Consider the following 24,558-nt stretch of genomic DNA (forward strand, 5'->3'; position numbering starts at 1 on the left):
TCAGTAAGGTTGTAAGATACAAAATCAGTATACAGAAATCCATAGCATTTCTAAGTACTAATAATGAAGTAGCAAAAAGAGAAATTAAGAAAATAAATCTATATTTGCATCAAAAAAAAAAATGAAATGCCTAGGAATGAATTTAACCAAGGAAGTGAAAAACCTATACTTTGAAAACTATGAAACATTGATGAAACAAACTGAAGACAACACAATTTGAAAAATATTCCATGTCATGGATTAGAAGAGCAAATTTTTTTTTTAAGATTTTATTTATTTATTTGACAGAGATCACAAGTAGGCAGAGAGGCAGGCAGAGAGAGAGAAGGAAGCAGGCTCCCCGCTGAGCAGAAAGCCCAATGTGGGGCTCGATCCCAGAACCCTGGGATCATGGCCTGAGCCAAAGGCAGAGGCTTAACTCACTAAGCCACCCAGGCAACCCAGAAGAGCAAATATTTTTAAAATGTCTATACTGCCCAAAGTAATCTACAGATTCAATGCAATCTCTGTGAAAATACCAACAGCATTTTTAAAGAACTAGAATAATCTTGAAAGTTGTATGGAACCATACAACACCCCAAATAGCCAAAGCAATCTTGAAAAAGACAAAACTGGAGGTATCATAATTCCAGACTTAAAAATCACTGCAAAGCTATAGTAATCAAATAGTATGAAACTGGCATAAAAATAGACTCACAGATTAATGGAGTAGAGAGCCAAGAAATAAACCCACGATTATATGATTAATTAATCTTCAGCAAAGGAAGCAAGAATATGCAATGGGAAAAACAGTCTCTTCAATAGTGTTGGGAAAACTGGACAGCTATGTGCTAAAGAATGAAACTAGACCACTTTCTGTCACCATACCCAAAAACAAATTCAAAATGATTAAAACCTAAACATGAGACCTAAAACCATAAAAATCCTAGAAGAGAATAAGCAGGCGGGAATCTGACAGCAGTTGTAGCAACATTTGTGTAGATAGGTCTCCTAGGGCAAGGAAAAAAAAAAAAACAAACCAACTTTTGGAACTCCATAAAAATAAAAAGCTTCTGTGCAGCAAACAACAATAAAACAAAAAAACCTACTGAATAGAAGATATTTGCAAATGACATATCCAATAAGGAGTTACTAACAAAGATATATAAAGAACTTCTACAACTGAACACCAAAAAAGCAAATAGTCTAACTACAGAATGGGCATAAGACATCAAGAGGCATTTCTCCAAAGAAGACATCCAGGTAGCCAACAGACTGAAAAGATGCTCAAATATCACTGATCATCAAGAAAATGCAAATCAAAACTATAATGAGATGTTATCACCTCATACCTGTCAGAATGGCTAAAATCAAAAGTCCAAGAAACAAGTGTTGCTGAGGAAGTAGAGAAAAACAAACCCCCTTGCACTGCTGGTGGACAAGCAAACTAGTGCAGCCACTGTGAAAAACAGTGTGGAATTACCATGTGACCCAGTAATTCCACAACTGGGTATTTACCCAAAGAAAGTGAAAATACTGATTCGAATAGATACAGGCACCCCTATGTTTACTGCAGCATTATTTACAATGGCTAAGATACGGAAGCAGCCCAAGTGTCTGTTGATAGATGAATGGATAAAGATGATATGGTATAGATATATAATGGACTATTACTAGCCATAAAAAAGAATGAAATCTTGCCATTTGCAAAAACATGGATGGATCTAGAACATATATTAAGTGGAATTAAGATAGAGAAAGAAAAATACCATGATTTGATTCATATATGGAATTTAAGAAACAAAACAGAGAAAAAAGATAAAGAAGAAACCAGACTCTTAAATACAGAGAACTGGTGATGGGTGAGGAGATGGGTGGGGGGATGGGTGAAATGGGTGAGGGGAATAAGCACACTTATCATGATGAGCACAGAGTAATGCACAGAATTGCTAAATCACTATACTGTATACCTGAAACTAATGTAACACTGTATATTAACTATACTGGAATTAAAATTTTTTTAAAATAAGTTTAAAAAAAGGTAACATTTCAGTTATCAAATACATACTCAAAAGAAATAGGGGTGGGGAATCAGGGTACAAGCCTAAATTCTTTTTTTTTTTTTTTTTTAAAGATTTTATTTATTTGTCAGAGAGAGAGAGGGAGAGAGAGCGAGCACAGGCAGACAGAATGGCAGGCAGAGGCAGAGGGAGAAGCAGGCTCCCTGCAGAGCAAGGAGCCTGATGCGGGACTCGATCCCAGGACGCTGGGATCATGACCTGAGCCGAAGGCAGCCGCTTAACCAACTGAGCCACCCAGGCGTCCCACAAGCCTAAATTCTAATTCCAGTTCCACCTTTATTCCCAGAATAGACTGCCCAGATTAAATAATTTTCCTCAAAAACAAAAACATTTCTACTTTTTCAGTTTAAAATATGTAAGCATAATTAATTAGAAATGTGATGAGACACTCAATGTCCATTAGTGAAAAAGAAAGTCATTGCAACAATCATATTGAACACTATTGCAGGAGTTCTGAATTTTAAAGCAAACAATATTAAACAGGAATATAACACAAATTTTTCATTTTAGATATGTTGTTTTTATTCAAAAGAATAATTGCTCGACAACTTACGTTACAAAGTTTGAACCAAACTACCAATCCCCCGAAACAGCCCTGTTTGTATCCTCACAGCCACAGGGGCTGATCAAGTCCTTTAGTCCCTTGTTGCTCTCAAATGCTGAGAATTGTCGTAGCTGAAACCACTGTTCTGGTGGACAATTAGAATAACTGTTTCCACCATCTTGTTCCCCACACAGCGGCCCGAAGTTATCTTCTGCCCCTGGGGCTGGACCATCTGTTTTTGTGAAAGTTACAATATCGCAGTTTATAAAAATCCAAATTGTTCCTTTGATTTATATTATCTAACTGAATCATAGAAGTATTACTATGATGTTTAGAACACTGATCGACTCTACTTGCTTTAAATACTTTCTCAGATCTCTTTCATGTTTATTTTCAGTGATCAGTAAGCATGACATAATAAGCAGGCCAAAAACTCTGAGATGTCCACATGTTCCCTTTTCAGTTTAGTAAGACTTCACATTATATAGCGTTTTTGTATGTTACAAAAGTTGGTACAGTACACCTCTACTGGGAAAGCCTTAGACGGAATTCCCATTATTACAGTAAAATTGTAACTAGAAACGCGACACTTGAAGCAGAATACATGCAGAAAATTAAATCCTTTTAAAAAAATGAAATTGCTGTAGCCCCACACCAAATTTGTAATTGGCAAAAAATCCATTTCTAATCTGGTAAATGGTGGCATAACAAAGTCAACTCATTAGCTTTTCAACTTGGTGACTGCAGCTGAAATGTTCTCTCTGAAGCATGCCACCATATTGAACATTTGATTTGAAAGTGTAGAATTAAGATTCATGAAATCTTGATATGTAACCTTTCTAGACCTTTCCTCTTAGAATCACCTAAGTGATGCTACTCCAGTGTGTTCTGGAGACTTCCCAAGGATCCCAGTTTCTCTCCTGCTTCCCCTATTCATAACCTTCACATCTATTTGAATCCATTCTAACAAGTTCACTAAGAGTCTAATACCTGCTTAGTCACTTATTTCTGAATGGCTTCAGACCAAACTTTCACCTGTGACATATGGATTTCATCTATGAAAAGGAAGGCGATGCCCTGCCTTTTTCACACAAGTGTCCTAAGGATAAGATGTCAAGTATGCGAAAAATCCTTTAATTATAATGTGCTACAATTAGGCATTACTGTTTTCTCTATGACAAGCAACAGCTTTGTCCTCCACCCAAATTAGAAAATACTGTTCTGGATATGCATTCAGCATGTTATTAATTGACGACTAACCTGATGAACTTGAGAGAACGTAATAGATTTGGGTTTTCCCTCCATATCAATACATAATGAAGCTCACTAAGACATGAATGGACAGTATGACTATCGGTGACTGCAAGGTGACAGAGCCAACACTGACCCCTTGGCATGGATGACCCTGCTGTCCACTCCACAGATGAGCAGTGCCAGCTGAGGGAGTTAGGATTTGATACCACTTGTGGTTTTGATTCTTCTGAAACAAAAAACTGCAGATGAGAGCGTTAGGTACTTATTTGTAGCCATCAAAAAAAGCAAGATAACTTTCTTACTGAATTGCCTCAGACAACATTTGCTCATTCTGTGTTAGACCTGAGGAATTCAGGCTATATGCTGCCATCTAGGGATGGTATTACAAAAGTTTTCTGACGAGAAAACCAAACTTGTCCATTCTGTTGGACATAGCTCACCAGTAATTTCTCTTGTCAAATTTAAACAGTGTTCCTATACCTCTCCCAAGGTCTTTGATGCTCATTGCCATGAAAATCTACTTTCCTCAGAAATGCATCAAACTTCTATGTGTTTGAAGTTTCACAGAAGTTCCTGAAAAAAATTTCTCTTTACAAGTTACTTTTATGTATTATTCCTATAAAAATACCAAATTCTTGTTGAAATTTCACAACTGAGAAAATCATGTGTGCTGACTGCAGATAAATGTCTTGTACGTTAATACTTCTATTGATTAAGAAGTGTCTTATAAACCCGAACATGAAATCAAATTATAAATTTCAAGTTCTTCCTTTCAGTGTTAGCTGAAAGCAAAGAACTCTATCAGGATGACAAAGCCTAACTGCTGTCAACTGCATAAATCGTAGCTAGTACTAAAAGACACAGTGACTTTCCCCCAATACTGTACAACATTTTATTGTAACAAAAATAATTAGATGCATTTCATAGCAATATATTATCATATAGGTACACACTGAGAAGGATAAATTGGATAAACAATAAAACAATATCTTACTATACATCCAATTAATCTAATTTTTGGGAAAAGAAAAACATAAAATCATCCCTTTTTATATAATTCTATAGTTTTTCCAGAGACTTTATAGACAACACAGAATCAAGATGTAATCGTAAATTATTATAATTCTAACCTTAATATTAGAACCTGTAATGTAAAAATTCCAGTCATATCTTGCTAGGCATTTGCCAAATGAAATCAAATGTTTGTCATACAGTGGTTTTAAGCTTGTACAATAATAGTCAAATGCTGTATACTGCCATCGGCCCTTCTGTCTGATTTCACACACTAGCTGAAATATTAGTAAACTCACATTTTTTCACCTGTTTAGTCTCTGTGTTATCACTTCTCGATACATAATAGAGATATAGATGAGCAATAGAAAGATGACAAAGAAATCATCTAGAAAGCCTAGAATTCCAAACAAGGCTTCAGGTACAAAATCTAGAGGTGAAATAAGATAGAAAAAAGCTCCCATTAAACAAAGTATAATCCTGATGCGGAACATCCAGAAAAGGCCCCCGACTGAAAACATTTCCCTGAATGCATGCCTCAGTAAAGTGGGTAGATCCATAATTCTTTCCATAATCTGGCAGGGAGAAGAACAAAATATGACTAGTCATCTAATATGTCAGATATCAAAATAATATAATTTTCTTACAATGTGCAAACTCAGTTAACATGAATTAAGGAGTTTCACGTATTTTCTAGTTACACATTTTATTTGAAAACAGCTTTTTGATAACTAGGTTCTTATACGATCGATCCTACTGCAGATAACTGAAAAGCAACTAAAATGTCAACAAACTTAAAATATAGGATATAGTGAGGTAACTCAAGTCCTCTCTAATTTGAATTAGTAAAATAAACCAAATGAAGCACTTAGTGTATATAGGATTAGAGACTGAGGCTTGAGCTGGGTCTGGGTTTAAACTCAACATCAATCTTTTGGTAGACGGGTGATCTGGGGCAAACTGGTTTAACCAAATTGAGATCCGACAACAACTAACCAAGTATGTGTCACAAGACTATCAAGAACTAAAAGAGATACAGTATACAAAAGACATTTATAAATTGCCAGACAATATAAAAGTGGTATACTTTAAAGACACATTAACTTGGATGGCTTTGACAGTCTAAGAATAGCAATGAAACGGATTCCTTCCTAGGATGTTTATTTGGCTTAGCTTGAGTTTCAGCGAATTACTAATTGCCACAAAGATTTTTGGAGTGCCGGACCCTATCTTTATGAAAATAATTAAGCTTCTGAATACGTACAAAAACATCAATTACCAGGTTTCTACATAAGTGAGCATAATTTTCACAGCTGAAATTTAACAAATTGCATAAGTTTTTGAAAATTGAGGCATTCAGAGAAATTGGACCCTCACACACTCCTGGTGGGAATAAACCACCTCTTTGGAAACAGTTTGGCAGTTCTTCAAAATGTTAAACAGAATTATCGTAATATCCAGCAATAAGGCATATACCCAAGAGGAGTGAAAACATAGGTCCACACAAAAACTGGTACACAAATATGAATGGAAGCATTATTCATAATAGCCAAAAAGTGTAAACAATTCCAACGTCAATCAACTGATGAATGGATAAACAAAATAATATGTATCAGTTGGCCATAAAAAGCAATGAAGTTCTGGTTTATATATCACAACATGGATGAACCTTGAAAAACTATGCTAAGGGAAATAAGCCAGAGACAAAAGGCCATATATTATATGATCCCATTTCAATGAAATGAAATATCCAAACTAGCCCAATCTATAGAGGCAGAAAGTAAATTAGTAGTTACCAAGGACTGGGGAAAGGGGACAGGAAAGGGGAGAATGGGAAGGGATGCCAAAGCTTTTGGGATGATGAAAATACTCTAAAATTAGATTATGACAATAACTAGATTATATTTACTATGAATACACTAAAGAGCATTGAATTATATATTTTAAACAGGTTGCACTTCATGCTGTGTAAAATGCATCTAAATAAAGCTGTTAACAAACGAGTACTAGTATCTATTTGTATGATCTTGAGCAATGTCTCAAGATCTCTGTCTGCAAACTTTGCATTTTCTTTGTGTAGTCTGTTTGGACTATATGGTCCTGTGTAGTAACAAACTACCATGACTTCTCAACATAACTTCTTTCACTATCTCATTTCTCAGGGGTTGGTAGATACAGAGAAACTGACCAGATGAAGAAAGTCACTTCCTGTAGTAATTCCACTGGGCACAGCTCAGTTCTAATTAACAATCTCCATATAATTACAGTATGTCCAAGTATATATTTTGTTTGTTTCATGAGTGCCAAGTAAGTAGAGAGGGAAGTGGAGACAAAAATGGGAAGAACTAAGCAAGTGATAAGGAAGCAGTTCTATGAACTCCACCAGAAAATCTTGTAAATCCTTTTTGGAAAACTGGTCACAAAAAAACCAAAATGGTCTTTTTAGAATGAGTTCCTATGTTAACTTCCTATTCTTTATGGGAGAAACTCACATTTAAAGCAAAACAGCTACACAACTTTCACAAGTCTATGGTGAATTATTTTAAATATTCTAGTGACCAGCAAGTATCTTTTGAATACTTTTCTGTCCTTTATCAGAACTATTCGTTCACTTCTCATATGGTATCACTTATATATAAAATCTGTAATAAGTAGACAAGAAGTATGAAATGGGTTATTAAGAAATATCTGTGTATTCATCACAATCTTGCTCCAACTTTGGATGAGGAAATATCAAAGTAAGAGCTAAAAGTCTCTATTATACTGTAATTTCATCATCTACTTCTTACTCATTAAGTATCTGACACCCACCAAAAATTAGTAACTGAGCAACGATATGCTTTCACACTTAAGAACACAGGAATGAATATCTTAAAATGATTTTTTTTTTAAGTTCAGTGGTAGGTCTTGAATTTGGAACATGCTTATTTTCAAAGAATCATCCTCTAGATGTCACCGGAGGATATGTTAAAAAAAAAAAAAAAAAGTTGCTGGATGAAAAAGAAGAGGTCCCCGGATAACTGTACACCAGTGACTGGATTAAGTTTCCTTTTTGTTTAGACATCTAGAAGATTTACCTTTATCCACAACAGCTGAAACTGTATGCCCTTCAATGTACACCATATCACATATCAGAAATACGTGCGAGGAAGCACGAGAGCACACAAGTGTTTAGTACTGAAGCACTTTAATAGCCAATATTCTTGGCTGACAGTAGTAGTATCAACTCTTAAAGATAACTCACTAATTTATTCAACAAATATTAAGGGCCTACTGTATGCCAGGCACTGAAACTGGAGATGAGAATATAGCAGTGAATATATACATACAGTCCTTGCCCTCATGAAGCTTTTAGTCTACTGAGAGAAAGATAATGAACAAGATTTGAGTATAGTTTGTGACAAATGCTACAAAGGAATGGTGCAGAGGACAGTGATAGAGGATACCTTAGTTGATCAGAGAAACCCTCTTTTAGGAAGGTCTATTTAAGAACGACCTAAAGGATGAGAAGTCAGTCACAAGAAGAGCAGAGAGACAAGCATTCCCAACTGAGGGGTCATGTGTGAAGGCATTAAGATGGGAAGACTTGGGAGTACGCTTCAAGAGCTGAAAGGAGGCTGGTGGAGGTGAGGCATTTTGGGTGAGGCTTGGGAGGCAGGAAACTAGGTCATGCAGGGCCTTTTAAGTACAGGAAGGAGTTGGAACATTATTCCAAAACATTGGAAGTTTTTTTTTCTTCGTCTTCTTTTCCAAGATTTTATTTATTTATTTGACACACTGAGATCACAAGTAGGCAGAGAGGCAGGCAGAGAGAGAAAGGGGGAAGCAGGCTCCCTGCTGAGCAAAGAACCCGATGTGGGGCTTGATCCCAGGACCCTGGGATCATGACCCGAGCCGAAGACAGACGCCTTAACCCACTGAGCTACCCAGGTGCCCCCACTGGAAGTTTTAAAATACGAGAACATCATGGTCTTATGTTTTCAAAATATTACTCGGGCTCCTGAGCAGAGAAAAAAATTGCAGTGAAGAGGCTACTTGCAATTATCCTAAGCAAGAGATGATGGTCGCTTAGGCTAGAATGATGGCTATAGACACAGGACATTTTTATGAGCTAAACATGAAAGGATCTCCCCAAATGAGAAAAGAAATGATACAACTCATTTATATACCAGATGAGGCAAATGAGGAAAAGGAAGAAATCAAAACAGCTAAGTAAGACTGAGAAAAGAAAACACCGAGCTGAGGAGGGAAGCAATTTAATATTGCACGTATCATGTTTGATATGCTGATGTAACACCGGAGCAGAGATGTAAGCCAAGCACTCAGATGTATGCTCTGATCTCAGAGGAGAGATCTAGGCTTTCCATATCAATTTGTACTTAGAATATTCTGATTTTTGAAGTACATACTTAGTCGTGCACACACTTCTGGAATTCTTTGTTAGATTTTGGAAAAAACTGGAATAAGCCAGTAAAATGTGATAAAGTTTTTAATCTATCAAATACCTTTTTGGGGGGTTAGGAGGTAAATCATAAAATTAATGTGTTCTTTAAAAATCAAATATTTTTGAGTAACTAAAATGATATAACAAAAAACCTCCCCAACACCTAGAGTGAGTTAGGGAAACATTTCAAAGAGGAGGCCCAAGGTAAATAAAAAAGTGGAAAACACAATCGTAAAACTCTCCAGAAGTTCTTAGTTCTAAGTTTCTCATTAGACAATCCCTATTTTAGATTTGCACATGAGTCAGTAATTTCACATTTCCCTCCAATTTTTTTTTCTGTAATCTCCTTCATAAATACTTTTATAATGCCTTTTTCTTTTTAAGATAGAAAACTGTAGTCCTTGGGAAAGCTGTAACTCAGTGATTGACAACAACGAGGAAGGTTAAAACTTTACCCAACACACATAAACAATGAGACTTTTTATAGTCAAAGAATACTTGTTGGTAAATCTCACCTTACCAAAGAGAAGTATCATTATACTCTAATTTTGCACCTGCTATAACAATACTCACAGATCTGGGCTGCCCTGAGAATCTGCGGTTATAATCATTAATATCTTGACGCAATGATACAACCTCCTGAGATTGGTCATTTTCACCAAATACTGTTAGCAGTAAAGTCACCTGTATGTTACAAAAAAAACACTGTTAGACTTTTCTGTAGCATTAATTTTTTTCATTTTGTATTACTATTCAATAGAATGAGAAAAGTTTCTAAATTTATATTTCACTCATTTTTTTTTCAGTTATTTCTTTAAATAAAAGCAACATGGGGAGGAAAGTAAGGTACCATTGACTTATAATAAAATCCAATGTAAAATGTAATTTGAATTCCCATAAAATCAAATGGGTACCTCAAGCAAACACTGGTTCTAATATTTTCCAGTTCACACCAGGGATAAAGTCAGTAATGCTCTGGGCAAACAAATGATGAGAAAATATTCAGGAGCAAAGTAATATAAAAATACATCCTTATTATTGTGGGAGTGAAAAATTAGGGATGTGTTTTGTGAATACAATCATTATTCTTCAACCTCACTGGTATCTGAAGTATCTCTGAATGCTACCAAACATAATACAGAGATTAAGTTATTGCAGGAGCCCACTCTGAAGCACCCATCCCTACTATCATCAAAAAAGGTAATTTTTTTTTAAAGATTTTATTTATTTATTTGATAGACAAAGATCACAAGTAGGCAGAGAGACAGGCAGAGAGAGAGGGGGGAAGCAGGCTCCCCGCTGAGCAGAGAGCCCGATTCGGGGCTTGATCCCAAGACCCTGGGACCATGACCTGAGCCAAAGGCAGAGGCTTTAACCCACTGAGCCACCCAGACGCCCCCAAAAAGGTAATTCTTGCTACTAATATGTAACGTAATACTTTTAACCTGGTTTCCTCCATGGTAGAGGTAAAGATACATAAGCGTCCCAGGACCATACTGAGGTAATCTGAAGATGACAGTATCTTGAAAAACAAGTACATTTTAAAATATATCAATGCCTACAGAAATGGCCACTGTGTGAGGAGATAAAAATGGGAAGATTTAGGTTTAAATCATCTAGCTGTTTTTATCCTTCCTCAGTTCAGCTGTAAAACCAGGCCTTCCCACGACTCAGATGCTTTCCAAACAGCCAAGCAAAGGAGTGATGAAGAGCAAGGTGGTAGGAAAGCAGGTACACAGCCTCTCTTCACAAATTTGCTAATAAAAATGCATCTTGCAATGAATAGTAAGAGAGCACTTACTATGGGCCAGGCACTGTACTACAAGCTACATGGACCCCAAAACCGAAGACAGCCCTGCCCCTTGCCAACCACAACACCCAAGATGGAAGGGGAGGCAGACCTGTTACAAGGCGCTTGAGAGTATTGCTTGCGAATAAGGACTTCTGCCTGGGGTGCCCAGAAAGCTGGAAACCTAAGCTGGCCCTTGAAGTGCAGCTCGGGCCACTGGTGCATCGGCGTATGCGTTTGGGAAGAGAAGTGGTGAGCATGGTGCAGTCAGGTGTAGCTGCCCATGTACTGCATTAGCGGAACAGGGTGGGGAAGGGGTGCCTGCCACCTGTCCTACTTCCAGGATGTATTCTTCTATAGTTACAGAACCAAAAGCTATTATATAGAAACAATTTTATCTCTACCCTTCTGTATTTTAGCAATTTATGGGTGGTCAAAAGGATATCACCTGTATTTATATATATATATATCACATATATACCCTATGAAAAGCCACGGATAGAGCCAAGAAGAGGGGACAGGTGGTGGAACTAATTCTTTAATGTCAGACCTATGGCTTAGTCTCAGCATTGCTGGCAGATGGCTAACGATTATGAGAAGTGGTATTAGCAAATAAATTTCACTGGTGACGGACTTGTTTCATATAATCAAATCAGCCAGAGAAGCAGTACAAACAACATCAACAATAACAAAAAAACTCCACTGATTTTCCTCCTGCCGTGTGATACAAAGTCAAATGTGAAAGAGGCAGAATTTGGGAATGTAGAAGCAAGGGGGAAAGAAGATAAAGCCCTAAACTTCCCTCTCCATGCCACAAAATGAGGTAGTGATGGGGGTGAGTGGCTAGCCAGAACAAGGCTGAAAGGGTGTGTGTGTCTGTGTGTGGCAATACATGCTAGAGGGTTTTTTTTCATATAAAGTCCAAAAATCAGACAGAACTAGACAATAATCTTAGAGATGCATGCTAAGGTCATAAACCTATAAAGAAAGTCAAGGAAATGCTTATCATAAAAGTCAAATAGTAGTTGCCTCTAGGAGAGGAAGGAGGGGTTGGAGATTTAGTCCTGAGGAGGCTTCTGGGGGCTGTTGGCCAGTTCCTATTTCTTTATCTGAGTGGTGATTATTGAAGTGTTGCTTTGTGATAATTCAATGAGCAATATTTCTATGTTTTGTGTGCTTTTCTATATGTCTGTTATAGTTTACAAAGAATTTTAGAAAAATTGTTGCCTTTTCTACAATTTTGTTTCATTTTTTGGCCTCCATGAGTTTATGCCTTTACAAAATGTCCTGTTCTTTTAATGGGGTGGCCAAGAGCAAAAGTAAATACATGTATTCAATTTGACATCTTTACTTGAAAGCTCTCTATTCTTTCTGGACTTCACTTTGCACAGTGAAAGACTTCCTAAGGAGCTGCTCTCTTTTTACATGTTCATAACTCATTAGTAGAAAGGTAGGTATTTATTTTAGATGAAAGATAAAATAAGTATATAGAAAATTATGAAAAAACTGTATACAACTGATAGAATGTTCTATTTCACTATATTTACTAATTAAAAAACTAAGAACTTCATTTTCTCCAATTTTTCATTATTTTGCTTTTCCAGTTTGTCAAAGAAATTGAGAAAATCTGTGCTGACATTTCAGTCTTCAGTATATGTTTATAAAAACTTATCATCTCCCCCCTGAAGTAACTCCTATACTAACTAAAATAGTCTGATCTGTTCTGGATCATGTAATATAGATATGTCTCCAAAAGACACATTTTAAAAAACTATTGTTCATCATATAAAGCTATCTAGACCCTCACTGGAGAAGGGCAGTTTAAAAGTAAACTGAAAGGGGAAAACATTTTTTTATATGTAGGGGAAATATCTGGTTAAGCCTGATTAGCTAGTTCAGTTATTCCTCTGTTGATATTACAACAAAGACTTACTAGAATTTTGGGGAGGATTCATTTACCAGTTTTTTACTATAATTGAAAGATTTAGAAAGGTATTTCCCTTTTTTGCTGTCTTTAAGACATTAAAAAAATAATGGAGTAACATTACAGAAGCTTTGATAAACAGAACTTCCTATGATCCAGCAATTGCACTAGTAGGTGTTTACCCAAAGAATACAAAATACTAATTCAAAGGGATACATGCACCCCAATGTTTAGCAGCATTATTTACAATAGCCACATTACGGAAGAGCCCTGGTATCTACTGACTGATGAATGAATAAAGAAGATGTGGCATGTATATATAGTGGAATATTACTGAGCCATAAGGAAGAATGAAATCTTGCCATTTGCAATGAATGGATGGAGCCAGAGTATTATGTTGAGTGAAGTAAGTCAGAGAAAGGATCTCTGACCCTAGGATCTCACTCACACTTGGAATTTAAGAAACAAAACAAGAAAAGGGGGAAAAAAAGAAAGGCAAAGAAAGAAACAGACTCTGAATTAAAGAGAACAAACTGATGGTTACTAGAGGAGAGGTGGGTGGGGGAACGGGTGAGACAGGTGACTGGAATTCAGGAGTGTCCTTGTGATGAGCACTTGTGTGGAAGTGTTGTGTGGAAGTATTGTATACCAGGAACTTCTATTACCCTATATGTTAACTAACTGAAATTTAAATAAAAACTTAAAAAAAAATCAAAACAATTCAAAAGTAGATACAGAAATTATTAAAATTTATAATATGAACTAGCATAAATGATGCTTTCTGGATACAAACATTACCGTTTGTCGACAGATTGGACAACTGATTGCCCCAAGCCATGAACCATATCGCCAGTATGCAATAATGCAGGTACCTAATGAGTGAAAAAAAAAACATTAATACTGATGTTTTAAATTTCAAGGCCCATAAATCCTCAGAAAGTTTCAAATATTTGAAATATTTTTATAGTATCATCTTTTTTTTTTTTAGATTTTATTTGTTTATTTGACAGACAGAGATCCCAGGTAGGCAGAGAGGCAGGCAGAAAGAGAGAGGGAAGCAGGCTCCCCGCTGAGCAGAGAGCCCGATGCGGGGCTCGATCCCAGGACTCTGGGATCATGACCTGAGCTGAAGGCAGAGGCTCCAACCCACTGAGCCACCCAAGCGCCCCTACAGTATCATCTTATTTTAAAATATTTTTTATTTCATCCAACCAACTCTTTAGGCAAATTTAAATCTCATAATAATTCCCAGCCACTGAAAATATTTTTATTTAAACTACTAGTTAAGATACAGGCATTTTTATATTAATCCAAAGCAAGCATATATTACTGCTTCAATGATGAGCCTTAATAGAAATATTGCATTTCCTATGTAGAATAAATAAACATCATTGCAAATATAACAACCAACAAATCACTGTATAAATAAATTTTCTGTTCCAAATTTGGTATATATGTTACAAAAACACCACTTCTATTTTTTTTTAAGAATTTAGAAAGCCAAGTTACAGTGGCATCAATAATAATTATTAAGAACCATAGGATACGAAGATTACATGCTGTTTGACCTAATAAAGTTTATAATCCAGTTCAATAATTGAACCAACTTTTGTAGTGGATGAATTTGATTTTTCTGCTAGAAGGTGTTCATGAGCAGCAGAACAGCTTTAAGGCAGAGTTTATAGGCCTCAAAAAGTAGCAGGTAAGCTAAAGGCAAAAGCACTAAAGTTTAGGCCACTAACAAATGAAGAAGAAATATTTTATTTTATTTTTTAAAGATTTTATTTATTTATTGGACACAGAGAGCAAAAGCAGGGAGGGAGAGAGGGAGAAGCAGGCTCCCTGCTGAGCAGGGAGCTTGACATTGCACTTGATCCCAGGACCCTGGGATCATGACCTGAGCCACCCAAGTATCCCAAGAGGAAATATTTTAAAACACTGTCCAGGGGCATCTGGGTGGCTCTGTGGGTTAAGCCTCTGCCTTCGGCTCAGGTCTTGATCTCAGGGTCCTGGGATCAAGTCCCGCATCGGGCTCTCTGCTCGGCAGAACCTGCTTCCCACCCCCCCCTTTGCCTGCCTCTCTGCCTACTTATGATTTCTGTCTGTCAAAGAAAGAAAGAAAGAAATCTTAAAAAAAAAAAAAAAAAAACACTGTCTGATGTTTGAGGGGTCAATTCATTTCTTCTCTGCAGAACACCTATTTCTCAGACAATCCAGGTCCCACTGTGAATCTGAATTAAGTGCTTCCAGCCTCCAGGATCTTTTCTGTTTTCTTACTCTTGTCTTAGCAACCTAGCTTAGCCCTCCTGAATTCCTTATTCTGATTCTTCCAGATCAAATTAATGTCCAGAATTTAGAATGAGCAATGACAGTCAAATTGAGAAAACCAAGATGACATAGTGAAGTCAATCAGAAGATAGTTAAATCACAAAACCGTTTACTGTTAACTTTAAGTACAAAGGGAATATAGGAGGGAGAACTCTGGGATGCAGCAGAGAGTAATACGTAGGTGAGAAAGGATTTGAACTGAACTTTGTAAGTTAGGTAAGATTTAGATATAGAAAACAGAAAGGAGCATGCTCCCAGTATAATGAATAGAAAGAAGCAAATGCCAGAAGTGAAATAAATGACATCTGAGGAGAACGGTGAGCAAACCAAGGGGCTAAGCAAAGGCTATCCACATTGGACATTATAGTGACTATGGGGAAAAACAGGTATGATGATTTAAAGATGAATTTAAAAACCAAACAATATCTGGTATCTTTTCCTACTCTCAGAGTTCTGTTAGATAATATTTATTAATCTGAACAACCTAATTTCACACAGAAACTATATGAAAACAAAACTTCTAAACCTTTTTAGTATTATTAACATCCATAGTGATGCCTCAGCTCTATCTACTACTTGTTCGCTCCAAAATTCAATGTGTCTTGACATATATTCACTTATTTAATTCCACATCTCTTTCCTACAAATTGGAGTACGGTGTCCTTGCTTTGTAAATTATGTAATGGCCACTGACTGCACAGAAAAACTACGGTCCAGCAAATCAAATGCTCCAGTTCACACACATCTGCTATGATATTGCTCAAGGCTTTCCCTTTTCTTCAACTCTCCTCCCTATAAAAAGAGAGATCCACGTAAATAAGATGGTGGGAGAAGAAGACTCATTGACTTTAATCTGGGTCATAATCTCCCAGAGTCTGTTTATTTGTAAAATGGGCATAACACTTCATAAGACTGCTGAAGAATTAAGTAAAACAGTGTGGGTTACAAATGTAAGTGAGATAAGTCTGTTGTTGCTATTTTTCTTAGCTCACTGTAAAGGAAAAGAACTGTAGTTCCATATATAGGAACTAAGCTAAGGTGCCTTTTATATATATGTAGTATCAATATACTTGAACTACTATTCAAAGAAACACATTTGTTTCTTGAGAAGCTGAATGACTAGTTTTCTAAATCTTTGAACCTAGAGACAGTATATAAAGTGTCTAACAAGTACAGCAGGCTATCAGAAGCAATCTACCCAATTACCTCAGACCCAGAAACCAAGAACACAATACAGCCATCTTTTATCCACTCAGTGAATTACCTAAGCCTGGGTTGGCAAATGGAGTTCATCTAGCCTGCCAAACCTCATTGATTCTTAACACATGCCTCGAGTACTGTGTTAAAGGATGGCTGAGGCTGTATCTAGACTTGGAAAGAATGTCCAATTGATTAAGAACATCTACCAGAGGTTTGAGAAGGGGAAAAGTATCTGCTTTCTCTGATGGCCATTTAATTCTATCTGGTACTCCATGATTTTGCAGCTCATTAGCATTCCCAACAGACCAAGACAGACATTGAAATGAGTGTTTTATAACTTGTTAGCTATATTAGAGAAAAACCTTAGGGAAGAGGATGAGATTAATGGATGATGCAATAATGATATTGGTCAGTGTTTACTAAAGGAGCACAGGTAGAGAAAACCCTGCAGTGCATGATATGGATTTCAAATTATTTATGTCATCCCCAAAGTATAAATAATAGCACTATATACCTAGTAATTCCATATAAACTCAAACAACAAAGGGGGAAAAGAAACTTAAAGGATCATTGTATGCTACATTTTAAACTGTCTTAAAATGGAAAATGGGTACATTTTGGGAGCAGTTAGAACCCTATCTAGAACACACCATTGAAACAGAAAGAAATACTACAAATAAAACAACAGATTTAGTGAATGGATAAAGTAGAGAGTAGTCGTAGAAGCTACTAATCACATAGCAGAATTGACCACAGGGTCTGAAGTTAGGCCTACATTTAAAATCTGGCTTTCTCCTAGCAGCTGGGTTACCTTTTGCAGAATTTCTTAACTCAGCTGCAGTTCCCTCATATGTGGAACTCAAGGAGATGAAGTATGTTAAGTGCCCAGCACATAGTAGGCATGCAATAAACTGATCCGCTCAATCTCATATGACCGTAGTGAGAACTGACTATATGGTATCTCATTCTTTATGAAGTCTTTCTGGAGGGTCAGGATAAACACCCCAGAGGTAGAAAGGATCCCTTACTGATACTAGGCCAAGTGTGCAATCTATGCTCCCTTCCTGTCCGACTGTATGTCTACATTCAACATTCTCTCTAACCAACCCTCTGAGGTCATGACAAAAAAAACGGCTAATAACTTTTGTGCTGATGCAGGGTAAAAAGGAGGGAAGAAGGCTAAAGGGAAGGTCGTGGGCAGGGTCCTTAACAGAACTTCCCTGCCTTGGGAAGGATGAATAATAAATGAGACTACTAAAAAGTGATAAACCATGAGGGATTTAGTGTATTCCTCTTGGTATTCATATACTTGAATTACCACTCAAAGAAACACATTTCTGTTTACTGAGAAGTTGAACGACTCGTGCTTTTTAATCATTGAGCTCACAGACACTAAATAAAAGTGGCTAACAAGTACAGCAGGATATCAGAAGACATCTACCCAATCATGTAATACAAAATGTGACAAAATTAAGAATCCAACCCATGTAAATATATGGGTCTTGGTCTAAAAGAGTCACTTTCCCCAAATATAGCATTGTTTGCTTACCACAGAAAAGATGTCCACAGTTTGTTTCCACAGGGAAGGAGGCCTGGTGTAAACAGATTGGACAGTACATGTCAGTGTAGAACTGCTGTCGAGCAGCAGCAGGGGCATCCTGATGAGAAAATACGTATTCATGATTATACATGATTATCTCTAGGAGTACCATCATACCCAAGAACACAGCCAGAGCGCATAAGCCTCAACCAATCTTAGATGTGCAGTAAAGTCTTGTAAGTTTGATAAAGTTATGAGGCTGTATCATTGTTTTATTTAAGCTGCATGGTCTCTACCTTCCTTCCTGAACATGACATAAAGACAAAAACCTGTATTAACTCCGGAGTTTCTCTTTCACTCTGTTGGAATGAGTAAGTTATTCTGAGAAACACAAGGCTGAGCTAATGCAAAAGCTCAAGAAATGTCCAACTCTTTCCCAAGTATTAGCTTTTAATCATTTTTTAACTTAAATAAAATTAACATATACTGTATTATTAATTTCAGAGGTAGAGGTCAGTGACTCATCAGACTTATATAACACCCAGTGCCCATGACACACCGTGTGCCCTCCTTAATGTCCATCATCATGTTACCCCATCCTTCCCAACCCCACCTCCCTGCTTTAACCATTTTTAACATCTTTTTCATTCATACGTTCCTGACAAGTGTTGCATGTATGCTGTACCTCACAAGCGTCCAGAATTAAACTTTCAAAGAAGAATAGTGGTCATTTTGGAAGAAGGAAAATTTAATATATTGGTAACTTGGGCTTAATCATTCACATGGTCAGATTAATAAAATTTAATGTTTCTCAGTTATGTCACTCTTGTGATTGTACAGGAATGTAGAGTAGAATCACCACTGCAAGAAGCATCCACATATCAAAGAACCCACCAGAAAGTAAGTGATATGAAGATAAGGACATTATCTATAGGATTCATTGTAGTGGCCCAGGAACTAGAAAAGTATCTAGCAGTAGTGTGTAATATGTATCTTTTAAAAGACATATAAAAACCGATTTTTATCACATCTAGCACAACTCTTATAAACAAATTAGCCAGCATTAAAAACATCAAATTACCAAATTTGCTAAATATGAACTATTCATTGTAAACTGAATCAAAGATTTCTGTCACCTAAAACTAAGAACGTAACTAAAACCTCCTTCTTAAATTAGTTCTAAAATACTGCAATAGTTTATAAGCCACAGCGACATGTTGATGTTATTGCCTTTTATATCATTTTAAATGGTGCAAAAAAGAAAAACATACAGCTCTTAATGTCTCCCCTCTATCTTTTGTCTTCATTATTATTATTTGGAAATTAACTAAAAACCAAAACCAAAACCAATTACCGGTGCTGTCCAACAGAACTTCATGCAGTAATGGAAATCTTTATCTGTGGGTACTGAGTACTTGAAAGGTGACTAGTATAACTAAAAAGTACTGAATTTTAAATTTAATTTTAGTGAATTTAAAATTAAATAGCTACATATGGATAGTGGCTACCATATAGGACAGTGCAAAAAGGGCTAAGTCACTAGCTTTATTCTAACTAGAGCTAAATGCCATGTCTGAGGAAGGTGTGGGAGAGGTGAACTGCACAGTGGCTCAAAGGCATCTGGAAGATGCCACTCAGTGTGGGACTTCTGGATAGCCAGATCCATTCATGTAACTCCAGCAGGAATTTAAGTCCATCTTCGTGATCTAATATGTTAGATGGGAATGATACTTACTGACTTACTGACCATGTTTGCAAATTAAATAAAACAGTTGTATGTGAAAACACTCTGTAAATTAGAAAACACTATCCCAGCATGAATTATTACTAACAGCAGCTCTGGAACAGAGTACCAGAGTACTACTAACACGCTTAAACTACTTCTGCATCAGTGAATTTAAGTTTTGAAGGCAGGAATTCTTATTTGTTTAGCTCACAGCTGAATCCTTAATGCCTAGAACAGTGTCTGGCATATGGTAGATGTTTAATAAATATCTGGTGAATGAATAAATTGTGAAACACTCTTTGGAATTAAATTTTGATTGGTGAGTGGGAAATCAATTTTTATTTTTTTAAGATAAGCTATTTTGGCATGAAGATGTACAATATCCTACTCAGTCCAGCCTTCATGAAACATATTATATTTCTGGCTCTTAGAGTCCATCTGGTGAAAAGCACAGAAGGGAAAGAAAAGTTTTCTTCTTTGCCTAATTAGTTTTGCTAACTTTGACCACGGGAGAAAAAGAAGAGGAACAAAAAGCCACCCCTTGTAGTCCTCTTTTTGTAGGTCTCCAGGCAATATGTAGGTCATTGGGTAAAAAAAAAATAGTTTTTCTACTACATTTCATTAAAGCCAATTAGACGGTGGTTATTTCCTCACAAATAACAGGAAAACTGCTGTTTTTAAAGCAAGTTAAACACACAAACACACACACACACCTATGAAAATATCTGAGTAGTTAAGACTAGTCATTTACCTAATTTGAAAATATACAATCAATAGAATAGTTTAAATAACAAAGCAGGAAATCAGTTCATGTTTCCAAAAAGTTATTTGCTCTTTCATCACAATTTCATATGCAAGGGGAATAATAAATGTTACTCCTTATATAAATGCACATATCCATGTAACAACAGTACCTGTTCTGTTTGAAGTTGCTCCCGAAGTACCCTTACTAACTCTTGGTTTTCTGGGTGAATGTTCTGATGTGCATTTCTGTTGAGTAAAACATAATAAGTTTGAATGTAAAATATTGTTAGATGAATCAGTTTTCTTTTTGTAAGATTTTTTTTTTTTACACCTTTATTTATTTACTTTTCATTTAGTTTAAATCCTTGAAGGGTAGAGCATCACACGGATTCTGTGGCCAATGGCTTTAGCAGGAAGGCTGCTTTGGAATTTGGCATGAACCATGCCACTGTTTCCATGAGAACAAGCTTTTCCCCAGATTACTCTGGTTTTGTTTGGTTGGCCACCAGGAGTCACTGTGTTGGTCCTTGCTTATACACAGAAGCACACCTCTTGCCTATATAGAATTGTTTCATCTTAAGCATAAACACCTTCCATTTGAAGAACTATGTGCTCCCTATGACTCCAAAGACCCAGCTTACAGCAAAAATGGCCTTGGACCACAGCCCTCCAGACATGCTTTGGCATTTTAGATGTCCTGTTCCTAGCAGGCGTCCATAGGCTCCAAGATGGCAGAAAAAGAAGATTTTTTTTTTTTTTAAGTAATCTGTACATCCAATGTGGGTCAGGACCCCGAGATTAAGAGTCACATGGTCTACTGACTAAGCCAGCCAGGCACCTCAAATCCGTTTTCTTTTTTCTTTTTTTTTTTTTTAATATTTTATTTATTTATTTGACAGAGATCACAAGTAGTCAGAGAGGCAGGCAGAGAGAGAGGAGGAAGCAGTCTCCCTGCTGAGCAGAGAGCCCGATGTGGGGCTTGATCCCAGGACTCTGGGACCATGACCTGAGCCGAAAGCAGAGGCTTTAACCCACTGAGCCACCCAGGCGCCCCTCAAATCAGTTTTCTTTATGGGTCTAAGTTTCAACCAAGAACTACTGGTAACTTCATAAATGCAAATGATGGCATATAACTCTCCAATTCCAGGACTGAACATTCCAGGTTACTCTGTGAGGAATTCTAGGATCACTAAGTATGGGCTGATTTCAGGTTCAACTGGCAAATGATGAAATCCAGAGGCCTAAGACCTTGTATCTTATTTCATGTAACTGCAGGCTTACAAATCATATGAAGAATAACTAATACATTTATTTCTTCTGTAAAATTCCTTCCAAAAAAAGCCAACTACATAATTATATTATTATGCATTTGAACATTTATCCATATCTAATTAGATCTTTCCACCTATAAGGGGAGGGGTGTAGCAGAAAATAACACTGTATCATATAGAAAAGCCCAAACCTAACATACCACTAATATCTTAACATTAACAATTCAAACAGAGACTCAAAGGCAAGAATTTAGAGGCTGAAATAAAGGATGAGATAAGACATGTGGGTGACTGGAAATCAGAACTCGTGGTTAGGCTGGCAGGGTGAGGGTGAAGATCTCCATCTGATTCACTTAATTCCATTTGGCCACCCAGGTTCCCTTAAACTTAAACATTTTTTTTAAAGATTTTATTTATTTAAGAGAGAGAAAGAATGAGGGAGAGAGAGCACGAGTGGGTGGGGGAAGGTTAGAGGCAGAAGCAGACTCCCAGCTGACCAGGAAGACTGATGTGGGATTTGATGTGGGACTCAATCTTGGGACTCCTGGATCATGACCTGGGCTTAACCAACTGAGCCATCCACGCTCTAAATATTAATACTTTTGACAGCAATATTTTAAGTTCACAAAATCCCAGCATTACTCTAGTATATAAGAGCCTTTATTCTCCCGGTGAGCTAATAGTCAACAGTGATAAAAGCTCTAAATCAGGGTCACCTGGGGGGGGGGCTCAGTCAGTTGGGTTTCTGACTTTTGATTTTGGTTCCAGTCATGATCTCAGGGTCATGGGATCGAGCCTTGTGTCTGGCTCTGTTCAGCGGGAAGTCTGCTTGAGGTTCTCTCACTCCCTTTCCCCTCCCCCCACCAAAATGAATGGATAAATCTTTAAAAACTAAACAACAAAACACACACAAAAACAAAACAAAACAAAAAACACCCCCCTCTACATGAATATCCTAATGAGACAGGGAAAAGTTTTTAAAATACATCTTATTATTATTCAACTTTTAGTAAATAATTCAAATTTTAGATAAAAAGCTGACAAAACATGAACATTAGTTCTGACAGAACATTAAAAAAAAAGTCAAATATCTAATCGTAAACTAAACATAAGGGTACCTGAGTGGCTCAGTCAGTTAAGTGTCCGTCTTTGGCTCAGGTCATGATTCCAGGGTCCTGGATCAAGCCCCACATACTGCTTCCTGCTCAGTGGAGGAAAAGAGCCTGCTTCTCCCTCTCCCTCTGCTCCGCTCCCCTCCTCAAATAACACAACATAACATAACATAACATAACATAACATAACATAAACCATGAATGTAATAAAGCTACTTGAACTGTTTAAATATCTTAAATTTCGGTAGATTATTTATTTTATTTTTTAGAAGATTTTATTTATTTATTTGACACAGAGAGAGAGATCACAACTAGGCAGAAAGGCAGGCAGAGAGAGAAAGAAGGAGAAGCAGGCTCCCCACGGAGCAAGGAGCCCGATGTTCAATCCCAGGACCCTAAGACCATGACCTGAACCAAAGGCAGATGCTCAACCAACTGAGCCACCCAGGCGCCCCGGATTATTTATTTTAAATAGTACCTTCTCATGACTGAGTAAACATCTCCAGAAGAAAGCTACCCTCTGGTGGAAACAATCTATCAGGGCACAGCACATGAACCATCTTATTTGAGTACCAGTACACACCTAACTAAACATTTCTCTAGGACACTTGAAAACCATTCCCTTCTCATTGGAAAAAGACAGTATTTTTCAGAGTATAGATATAAACCATGTAACTGTAAGGTCTTTCTTTTGGTTTCTTTCCATAAAGGAGAAGGTAAAAGACTGTAAAATCTGGTAGTAGAATGTTAGAAAAGTCAAAGTATAGCCAGAGAACAAGAACAAACAGCCTGAGATGCTGACATGGCCTGTAGCTCGGAAGTTAAGTGTGATTAGCAACTATGAGCACAGAACCAAAAATCTAGAAAATAAAGGGATAATTAAGACAGACTGAAAGCTAGATTAGACAGTCTTCAAAATATGATTATCTAGGGACGCCTGGGTGCTTCAGCTGGTTAAACAGCTGCGTTCCGCTCAGGTCATGATCCTAGAGTCCTGAGATCAAGTCCCACAGCAGGCTCCCTGCTCAGGGAGGAGCCTGCCTCTCCCTCTGCCCGCCACTCCCCTGCTTGTGTGCTCACAACACGTGTGCGCGCATGCTCTCTCTCTCTCTAAGAAATTTTAAAAATCTTAAAAAAAAAAAAAAAATCCCCTGGTGGACCAGGGGATTGGGCATCTGCCTTCAGCTCAGGTCATGATCCCACAGTCCCAGAATCGAGCCCCACATTGGGCTCCCTGCTTCTGTCTCCCTTTGCTGCTCCCCGTGCTTGTGCTCCCTTTCTCTCTCTGTCAAATAAATAAGTAAAATCTTTAAAAAAGAAAAATATGACTCTTGGTTTCTACTTAGGTAACAATCTCAGGGTTATGCAATCAAGCTCTGCGCTCAGGGGGGAGTCTGCTTGAGATTCTCTCTCTCCCTCTCCCCCTACTCATGTTCTCACTCTCTAAAATAAATAAATAAATCTTTTAAAAAATGTGATCATCTCAGCTATGAGAAATAACACTAAGTAGGTCTGAATAAAGTAAGATGCCAGGAAAACAGTGAGTCTAATACAGAAACAAAGTACATCATTTACTAATGATTAATGGTCCTTCATTATTCTTCGAAAGGA

The 24,558-nt window shown here is 37.1% G+C and overlaps 1 protein-coding gene across 6 annotated transcripts in view; it reads right to left on the reverse strand.

Annotated features, from left to right (window-relative positions):
- Nucleotides 1-4,726: 4,726 nt before the first annotated feature.
- RNF170 (ring finger protein 170) overlaps nt 4,727-24,558 on the reverse strand; it is a 44,843-nt gene continuing 25,011 nt past the window's right edge. For all 6 annotated transcript variants that reach the window (XM_032837970.1, XM_032837972.1, XM_032837973.1 and 3 more), the window contains 5 exons: nt 20,735-20,810; nt 18,104-18,212; nt 13,825-13,898; nt 9,887-9,997; nt 4,727-5,444 (listed from right to left, as the gene is read on the reverse strand). In XM_032837970.1, coding sequence (XP_032693861.1) covers nt 5,175-5,444; nt 9,887-9,997; nt 13,825-13,898; nt 18,104-18,212; nt 20,735-20,810 — 640 coding nt within the window. In that variant the 3' untranslated portion in view covers nt 4,727-5,174. The remainder of the gene's footprint in view (nt 5,445-9,886; nt 9,998-13,824; nt 13,899-18,103; nt 18,213-20,734; nt 20,811-24,558) is intronic.

The sequence above is a fragment of the Lontra canadensis genome, unplaced genomic scaffold (genome assembly GCF_010015895.1).
Source record: "Lontra canadensis isolate GAN:19392208 unplaced genomic scaffold, GSC_riverotter_1.0 scaffold101, whole genome shotgun sequence".
NCBI lineage: Eukaryota > Metazoa > Chordata > Mammalia > Carnivora > Mustelidae > Lontra > Lontra canadensis.